The 10,462-nt window shown below is 39.4% G+C and overlaps 1 protein-coding gene and 1 pseudogene across 1 annotated transcript; both read left to right on the top strand.

Annotated features, from left to right (window-relative positions):
* The first annotated feature begins 1,370 nt into the window (after window positions 1-1,370).
* On the top strand, window positions 1,371-2,067 carry LOC143876551 (uncharacterized). Its single transcript, XM_077378258.1, has one exon. It carries the CDS (start codon window positions 1,666-1,668, stop codon window positions 1,834-1,836), a length of 171 nt encoding a protein of 56 aa, XP_077234373.1. The 5' UTR covers window positions 1,371-1,665; the 3' UTR covers window positions 1,837-2,067.
* A 6,865-nt stretch (window positions 2,068-8,932) lies between these two features.
* On the top strand, window positions 8,933-10,462 carry LOC143876550 (xylose isomerase pseudogene; annotated as a pseudogene).

Raw genomic sequence — 10,462 nt, 5'->3', positions numbered from 1 at the left:
TATTTGTCCCAACAGGCCTCACTTTTTGAGAAGTTGCTGTTAGATCAAATATTAAGGATGGTACCTCCATGGTACAAGCCTTACTGTTATAAGGCCTTGCATCATATAATTTCTCTTGGATTTATTTTTCCTCGAAAGACCACCCACGTATGATGAAAAAATCAACAAGCCTTACTGTTATAAGGCCTTGCATCATATAATTTCTCTTGGATTTATTTTTCCTCGAAAGACCACCCACGTATGATGAAAAAATCAACACTCACAGAGGTGTGTAAGAAGTACATGCACCGTGCCCACATTGAAATGATGTTAAGTATTCAGTATTAAATCGGCTTGCATTAAGAATTGCTGCTAGGGCCTAGGAAATTGTTGTTGCTGTATTGACTGATGGTAGTTAATTTTGTTGGATTTTATCAAAAAAATCTAAGTTCCGAATATTTCATAATTGGGTTGAGGCTTTAAGGTGGCCTTTCATATTCCTTGGTACTCCAAAAGTTATGCACAAAAGGACATAAGAGTAGGCCTTTCTTGGTGACTCTTTGTATTCCATTTATGGTGGCTCTTTGGTTTTCTCATTTTAGTTGAATGCCTGTAGTTTTCTCAGTAAGGGTGATTCCATAAGAATAAAGAGACTCTTTGCTAGCTTCTAATATGAGAAAAAAAAGAGAATGAAAAGGTTCTACACCATTGTTGTGGTGTGTGAAAGGAAAGCAAACCAAGGATGTGTCCCATATTTTGGTGTGAGATTAAGATCATACTACTGCAGTTTTCATTTTATAATTTTTCCCTATTTGCACCAACAAATTTATATGATCATCCTGGTAAAAGTGAAAGGCACAAAAACTGAAGCTGCAACTCGGGTCTGGCGGGTCAAGTTTTTCAAAACCCTACCTACCCTAGAAGAAATCTCAGGTTACTTCGGGTTGGTTTATTTTTAAAAAAAACTTGAGATTCCTAAACCTGGCCTATGGTTTTTTCGAGCTGAGTTGATGCAACCCGACCCAAGTTGCAACCCTATAAACTAGCATTCTACTTTAGTAAAAAACAATTGAAAGTGTTTTCCTCTGGCACTGTTTGGATCGCAAGAAAAACATTTCTGATGGAAAATTTGTTCTTAGATTTTTTTTTTCTTTCCACAATTTAGAGGCAACTGATACGATTATATTTAATTTGGACCTATCCTATCGTAAACATAAATTGTAAGTCCCTCTAAATAAAAATTGAACATGGTTGATTGTCTTTTTCGCGTGAAAAAAAACGTACGAAATTTTAGAAATGTTTTTCCTTTTCCACAAAAGCGGAGGCGCAGTTAGGAAGCTCCGTAACACAGCGCGTCTTCATAGCAGCTCTATAAACAGAACAGCTCTTCATAAAATGGTAAGGGCTAATCTTGAAGAAGGGTTTTAGCGTTAGCTTGGAAAAGGGGTTTGACGTTAGCTTTCTCCGATCTTTCCGGAAACTTTCTCAGCCTCACTCGGGGAAAGGCTAATCTGGAAAGGGCTATTTAAACCCTCTTCGGGAGAGAGACGAATATTGATTCTCGAACCTTCCTTTTTCCCCTCTCCGATTCAGTCAAAAACCCTAATCAGAAAAGCTTTTGCAGATTAGCTCTCTCTCTTTCTCTATTACAGAGAGATTGAAAGGGGGGGGGGGGGGGGGGCGAGAATGGGGATAATAAGGAGCAGTTTCCATTTCTTGGTGGGAACCATGTGCGGTATATACGTGGCTCAGAACTATAACGTCCCCAACATAAAGAAGCTCGTCAATACAGGGGTCGTCATGGCTAAGCACATCGAAGAAAATTACCGAAAGCCCAAGAAGAGAGACGATGATTAAGCACATAGGAACGCTTTTTTTGTCTGCTCATTCGAACAATAAAAACGGTGGATGTCTGCTTCTGATGTAGCGGATGGGAAGATTAGGGTTTGTTTTTTGCTATTGGGAATGAGATTTATGTTCTGCTTATTGATACAAAGATAGTTCTTTTTCTTCTTCTTTTTCCTTCATTGTTCTGCAATTGAACCTTATATTTCAATGAAGTCAATCTCTACAGAGTAGTTCCTTGTTTGTTTGTTTGTTTGTTTTTCTTTTGATAAACATGCAAGAAAAAACCCATTTGTGCTAAAATAAGATCTTAGTTGGGTATTTCCTTTTTTCTGAGAAATAACAGAGGATATTATTTACGGCAAAAGGTGAAGCAAACAAGAGGCTGAGTAGCCTCTGCAAAACCAGAAGAAACAAAGAACAACAGAAAAAAGGAATCAACCAAGTGGTGATCCTTTTTGTCTATACCCTCCCTTGCTATACTGTCTACCATTTCATTAGCATTTCTAGGGATGTGTGTGTGAGTCGGGCTCTATCCAACTCCTAAATTTCAAGGGTGATTATCCAATACTCATTGTTGGGGTTTCCACGCGAAAGCAAAGATCCCACATCGGAAAAGTGAGTGGACGTGGATGCGCTTATAAGGACTTCGGCACCCTCCCTTAATGGCTAGCTTTCAAGGGTGAGTTCTACCCGGGACTCGACAAGTGGATGGGCTTATAAGGACTTGGTCACCCTCCCTTAATGGCTAGCTTTCAAGGGTGAGTTCTACCCGGGACTCGACAAGTGGATGGGCTTATAAGGACTTGGGCACCCTCCCTGGTGTACCTTTGAGGACGGTGAAATTGAAATTTCTTCCGAGAAGATCTCGTAGTTCCCATGTTGTCACATGCTGTGTAGAGGGGCGAGATTATCCATGTTGCTTCATCCCACATTGGAAAAGTGAGTGGATGTGGATGGACTTATTAGGGCTTGGCACCCTCCCCTTAATGGCTAGCTTTTAAGGGTGAGTTCTACCCAGGTCTCGACACTCATTGTCCCAATTTGCGCTTGATGACCACACGATGACACTAGAGGAATCACCTTCAACCCATAATACCTCGAAAATTTCTGTCTTGATTCGTGAACACACACACATCAACCTCACTAAAATGTTTATAATCAGGTCGAAATAAACTTTCACAACATCACCCAAATTTTGTCGAAACTCTACCAATTGGCAGGACCTAGGTTTCTCTTTAGAGCTACCATCAAAGTTGAACTTCAGAGTACTAGAAGAAGGGGAGAGGCATCTAGCTACAACAATTTCTTTGCCCATGTAAATCTACATAAGAAAACCAACGCCGACATTACTCGGCCCAGTACAGGATAACCGCGTATCTTCATAAAGAGAGACTAGCTCACATATCGCAAATTATTACTCATGAGAAACTTTTAGATACTCAACTAAACAAAAGAATTTCATCTTCTCCAACAGAGTTGTGACTTAAAATGAAAGAATTCCCCTCAATTGCTGTGAAGGATTGAGTTTCAGGTCATAAGGAGATCACCCTCGGGATACTCCCAGCTTTCAATTATAAATCTTTCTAAATGAAGATCTCACTGAGCTCAACAAATGGAGTACCTATATTAGTAGAAAAAGGTTATTATGTTTTAACTACTCCGAGTTCATGATATAAAAGACAAAACCAGGACTAGATGATTTATATGTAAAAAGAAATAAGCTTCAAGTTCCTGAAGTTCTCTCCCAATTCATAAAATTTTGATAGAAGTAGAATGAACTCTAGCTGTGGAAAGCACAGAAACGCACAGTAAGCACCCATATGAGAAATGGACAATTAGTCAAAATACATATTAAGTGAGAAGTTGGTTCAAGGAAAAAAGGAAAATCATGCTTATGAATCCCAGTAGAATAGCCAGAGTGGGAGACCAGAAAAGTATTCAAAGTTCCAACAGAAGGATTGGAATTCGACCATTTGCGTAGCTACCAGCGACCAAGGGCTGACTGGGTTGAAACCGAAAAATTATGCAAACCAGCTGCAAAGAGCTGACTGGGTTGAAACCAAAAAACCTTCTATTTTGCCAAAAATACCACAGCATCAATAAAAAGGATATGACACTTGAAACCTATCAACATGTACAGAAGATAAAATTTCTTGCATGAGCATCCATTTATGTCACAGGTGTCCTATTTTGCAACAGCTAGACAAAAAAAATGACTGAACCTGACCTCGGCAACTGTTGTAGCAGAAACTTTTTTTTTTTTTTTGAAAGATGACCAATTTATATTAATATTCCAACCATATATACATAAGGGCGGGACCAGAAGTCCCAAGCTAGTTACAGCATAAGATGGCTTAGGGAATAACCCCAAGAAAGCCACCAAAAACTACGGTGCTTTAAGACCTTTGTAGCGTAACCAAAACCATCATTTTTCCAAAAATTCCTGTGAACGCCAGGAGGATATTCTCGCCTAGGAGGCGCACTTCTCTAACTCCCCCAAAAGGTGCTGGATTTGAAAATCGGGCATGTCTGTGGGGGGGTCCTCCGGTTCCATTTCCAGAAAGGCAGGGCTCTTCCTAGTGGCAATCCTTTAAAGTTGTAGAAGAAACTGACTTAGCTATACGGGATTATTTTAATAGAAGAGCACACGATGTCCAACTCTGCAATTGAAAAAACTCATAATTGAGTTTCTTAACCAGGTGCACGACTTAGTAGGTTCAGTCAACTTCTCCCTATAAGAGACCTTTTTTTTTGGAATGGTACTCCTATAGAAGAGACTATTCCTAAAAAATTGAACAAGGGCACTTAGTAGGTTCAGTCAACTTCTCCCTATAAGAGACCTTTTTTTTGGGAATGGTACTCCTATAGAAGAGACTATTCCTAAAAAATTGAACAAGGGCACTGAGCAGAAGAGGAGAAAGTAGATATCATCTGAACTCAAAAGTGCTATTATCAAGACTGGGGACTTGAACAATTCACAATTGCAATCCGATTAAAAGTTTTTTTTTTTAAATGTACTTCTCACAGATCCGACAGTCCATAGTTTGAACATCAAGAGCAACCATGATAGGCAGAGATACTCTTCTCAACTCAATAGCATTTGACTGATGAACCCTGTCCAAGGAGTGACCACACGGGACAAGATTTAGAAACCCCAAGGGAAGAAGAAGAGCCACCACTAGATGGCAAATGCGAATCCTGAGAAATCCATTTGAACTCCTGTATTTTCCTGAAAGAATTCAAAGACATCACCATTCACCGCTAGTTGGCAAGCTACAGACAATTTAAATTACAATGGAGATCATCCACTGCCACTCCACAAAAGTCCTTTCTCCCAATTGCTCAATGAATGATGGATAGCTTGTTGCCCTAGCTAACAGACATGGAGAGGTTATCTTCTCTTCAAAAATCCACCCATTTCTCTCATTTCAGTAGTCCCACATAACTGTTAAAGCTCTTTTAAGAGTTTGGCAAGGAAACCCTGGACTCTGTTTAAGTGTTTGGCAAGGTTCTGTCCTTTCAAACTCATGGCATACAAAGCTTCTGATAAGAAAGGACGGCACCTTGCCAAACACCTTGCAATAAATGAGAAGGTGGTTAGCTTATTCCTCGGCCTCATTACAAGTAAATACTCGCATGTTTGCAAAAAGAAATTTATTTTCTAATACATTGATAGCCTATTCCTCTGTCTTGTTGCAAATGGTACACAAGTTTGCTAGAAGAAATTTCTTCTTTTCTACTACATTGCATAAATTATTGCTTTCCTGAAGTGTCATCCTGCTAAAAGCTTCAAGTCTTGGGGCACCGAAGAACCCCAGACAATCAAAGATCTGGGGGCTGAACCCAACTCATTAATGAGGATCGAAGAAAGGGACTTGACCAAGAAGAGGCTGCTAGGATCAGAGGCCCGAACCATTTTAGCACCTTCAAAGTACTATATATGAATGGATTCTAACTTTAGAAGCAAAGATTGAGCACAATTTCTTCATCCTTTTTGGGATAACTTGAGACACCAAGCCCTACATTACCCTTCTCTTCACCCTACTTTAATGCTCATATATGAATGGATTCTAACTTTAGCAGCAAAGATTGAGCACAATCTCTTCATCTTTTTTGGGATACCTTCAAGACACCAAGCCCTACATTACCCTTGTCTTCGCCCTACTTTAATGCTCTATAATGGTTTTAAGCCTTTATGACACTAACCCAAATAGGCAAATACAAATAGGCTTGGGCCACATGGCTGAGAGTGACTTCACCTAAACAAATGTCTTTCCAAAAACTTGACTCCCTCTTCCCCCTTCAACCCCCAATCTAATGCTCTAATTGGATTAACCAATAACCAAACAAATGGACCAACATGTACCCAAATCTAACCTTCTAAAAAAAAAAAAAAAACATGTGCCCAAATCTAAACCTCTATACACACCAACCCACACAGCCATCCCCCACAACCACCCTATATTTATGTAAGATAATTTTACACCAAAGGGCTTCAGTTTCCTCTCCCACTTTCCATAGCCGCTTACCTCAATAACACCTTCACTTATTAATTTGAGACCACTTTCCGACATATAGTAAGATGTTTCATCATTTTTCTCCCCCGACTTAAATCCATATTTCTAGCACCTACTTTAGTATATAATTGGACTTTTCAATGGAAAAAATAGTTCCTTGGTCTTTGAGAAGGTTCTCGTTCGTACAAGAGTTAGCAGGCTATTTGCTTTGGGAGGAAACCAGTTTTCTGGTAGAAGAGGGCCCATTTCATGTTTAGATAAAATCCGTTCCCAATGCAATGGGAGGCCTGTGGTTTATGTTGGCTAATAGTTTATGTCTGTTATTGTGTCTCCCAGCCAACATTCTACAGCTTTTGAGTCTTTTGGTTCTAAAAATTCCCATCTATTACATCCTTGTGACTAGCCCTTGTGGTTCCACACTTGAAGTTGTTCTGTTCATTAATTTACTTGCATTATTACATCAAACACATGGTTTTCCAATTTCAGTCAGCTTTTTTTTTTTAATGGAATTCATAACTTTCAAAAGCTTTTCCTTTGAAGAGGAAAGAAAAAAATCATTAAAAATGAAGAAAACAGAAATGCAAGAAAGCAGTAATACAACTTGATGGCTATACTAGAATTCCATAACCAAATTCACAACTCCTAACCCAAGTCCAACAATACACATCATGTCCCAAACCATCAGCTGAATGCAAAGTTTATAGCCAAGTTGCAACCCTATATAGACTTGTTTCCTAATCTATGAATATGGGAGAATGATTCGTGAATTTGACAGTATAAACTCCAATTCCTATGAAGTGCTGTCAGAATAAAATGGTAGTGCTTGTAATGTTCCAACGATTTAAGGCAACAAGTACTCTACAAAGAATTCTAAGTGCATGACACTTAAAAGACAGATTCAGTCCACTGAGCAGCTACAGAAACTTTCAATGCTTTAGGGGAAGAGTTCATGTGAACAAGACAAGGGTCACCTTTCAGGCATACCGGCAGAATTCCATATGAGGGCATTAAGAGAGAGGTAATGAGATGCCATTCAAAAAAATGAGAGAGAGAGAGAGGTACTGAAAGTTGCCATAGTCACTGAAGCATGATACAAAATGTGCTAGATCAAACATCTGACTTCCATACTTATCCAGTGGGCTATTGGTGTAAATTGTTACAACAACTCAAGTAACAAACAGATCCTACAACCATAGCTTGGGCCTGAAGTAATGCAACTAGATGTCTATACTAAAATTCCATGGCAAAAATCACAACTCCTAACCCAAGTCCAATACTACGCATCATGTCCCAAACCATCAGCTGATTACAAAGTTATAGCCAAGTTGCAACCCTATATTCCTAATCTACGAATATGGGAGAATGATTCTTAAATTTGACGGTATAAACTCCATTCCTATGAAGCGCTATAGAAATCTTCATGACGGGCCAGAATCCCCTGCACCAATCCAGGCCTTGGGGCTTTATCCAGTGAGTGGTGTTGAGGTAAAGAAGCCCTATGGTGCTAGCTTCAATAATGTCTAGCAGCTCTTCAAATAATAAATAATGCAAATGGAACTAGATTATTGAATAAGATGATTCCTTGCTATGTTGGGAAGGCTAAACTTTCGCTATAGACCCCAAATCTTCCACTAAAGAGCTATTGAGTACCTTAAAGTATAGACTCTATGCAGGTATTAGTTCTCCATGACTCTATCAATAAATTAAGCTTTAGATTACCTAGGTAAGTTTCTATTTTTGTCCACTTGTTCTATAAATTATATATTTTTCTCTTCGACATGCTTGTGGTTCTTGGTGGTGTTATAGAAGCAACTACCTGTTCTTTGGAATTGCATGTACCAGCTTTATTTTTGTGTTGCCGTGATGGATTCTGTCTATCTGGAGCAATTATCAATTTATCATCAAAGGAAGTATCTGATCTATTGCCTTTCACATCAACCTTCATTATTTTAAGTATTTTCGTACTTTGTTTTTCTATGACAAAATCTTTTGTAGTTACCTACAGGTTTCATTTTTTAATTTTTTTTTCCTTTTTTGCACTGCCATTGTTAATGGTAAGTGTTTGCACACTTGTTATCATCTAATTAGGTAAATGCAGCTTAATACTTAAAAATGGGTCATGTTTTTCTGCTATTTTGAAATTGAGTCCTTTAGTTCTTCAGTAGGAGATGAAGTTCTAGACCCATCATCTATCTAAGCCTTTGAGCCAAATTTGGCCTATGATGCGAAGGACAAATCTTGTTGACTTGGATACATCCAACCTTTTCGCGAAATCTTGCTCTGCAATTTACGCATACCCTTTGATTTAGGCACATTGATTTTGTACCCTGCTCCAAGTCCTATGCCTAAAAAGAGAGAGGAAACATGATTCATGATTTTTTTTTCAATTTTAATCCTTTGTTCCAGATTTTTTTGGACTTGTGTGGAGGGTGTGAGTATCACTGAAGATATTATCTGAATTGATGGTCACCCAATGCTGTAGCAGTTCAACAAGTTGGAGACAAAGCTCCCAGCAGCTACAAGGAGTCGAGGAGCCACAGAAATCTCACAAAAAATTCAAATCCCTTGTCATTTTCAGGAGGTAGAAAATGGAGGGTAAGGATATTTTGGTGTTACTCCTTTCTTGGAATCTGCCCTCTTTGGCAGTTATTGCAGTTGGTCCACCAACGTGCACAGTTGATCTGGATGCAGAATAGCGGTGCTTCGGATGAATGGAAAGGGGAATTCTTTGCTGGCATTCCCAAAATCAAGTGTGAGGGTCCTTCTAAGGAAAAACCCACCCCATATAAATGTATAATGCTGAGGAAGAGATTCTCAGAAAGAAAATGAAGGATTGGATAAGATTCAGTGTTGCATTTTGGCATACTTTCTGTGGAACAGGAGGTGACCCTTTTGGTGCACCAACAAATTTCTGGCCATGGGAGGATGGTGCAAATTCAGTGGCTATGGCCAAAAGAAGAATGAGAGCCAACTTTGAGTTTATAAATAAGCTGGGAGTTGATAGGCGGTGCTTTCATGATAGGAATATTGCTCCAGATGGTAGGAAAACGATAACAGAATCAAATGCAAACTTAAACGAAGTGGTAGACATAGCAAAAGAGCTTTAGGTAACTTTGATCCGGCCTTTGTGGGGCACAGCTCAATTGTTTACGCATCCCCACTACATGCAGCTGCCACTAGCTCTAAAATTGGTGTATGTGCATCTGCTGCAGCTCAAGTCAAGAAAGCAATGGAGGTTACACATTATCTAGGAGGAGAAAATTTTGTTTTCCTTGGGGGGGGGGAGGATATTGAGCGGGTTACCAGTCTCTCTCTTAAACACTGATATGAAAAGAGAGCTTGATTACATGGCAACATTTTTTCAAGCAGCTGTTGACTGGAAGAAGAAAATTGGGTTCAATGGCACTTTTCTAACAGAATCCAAACCTCAAGAATATACCAAACAACTTGCATCTACCAGACACCAATATGATTCGGATGCTGCAAACTCAACAAGTTTTTTTTTTTTTTTTCAAAAATATGGCCTTTCTGGATACTTCAAACTCAACGTAAAAAATAAGACCCATCAAAAAGAAAGAAAAAAACTCAACATTGAGTTTAGCCATGCGACCCTATCTGGTCATAGCTGTCAGCATGAGCTTGAAACTGCAAGAATCAATGTATTGCTTGGAAATATTGATGTGAACACCAGTTCCTTACAGATATAGGAGATGCAACTTTGGCTATTCTTAGCGTCGTCAGAAATGGGGGGGGGGGGGGCTTGCTCTTGGTGGGTTCAACTTTGATGTAAATTGACGGAGGCAGTGTACAGGTGTTGAAGACCTGTTCGTTTCTCATATCTCTGGAATGGATACGCTGGCCCGTGGACTCCAAAACATTGCCAAGCTAATGGAGGATGGTTCTTTGGCCGAGCTTGTTCGGAAGCGATATGAAAGTTTTGACACTGAATTACCATTCCAAAAAAAAAAAAGTTTTGACACACAGTTTGGGGCCCAGATTGAGGGTGGAAAGGCCGATTTTGAGATGCTCGAGAGTAGACGCATGGAATGGGGGTGCCAACCGTTCATTCTGCGAAGCAGGAAGAACATGCTGAGATTATATTTCAATCTGCATTATAG

Source organism: Tasmannia lanceolata, unplaced genomic scaffold (assembly GCF_043159265.1).
Source record: "Tasmannia lanceolata isolate RefF3 unplaced genomic scaffold, GAP_Taslan_0.1 ptg000005l, whole genome shotgun sequence".
Taxonomy (NCBI): Eukaryota; Viridiplantae; Streptophyta; class Magnoliopsida; order Canellales; family Winteraceae; genus Tasmannia; species Tasmannia lanceolata.
Note: the sequence above shows the minus strand (reverse complement) of the source record. Positions and strands in the feature narration are given on the sequence as shown.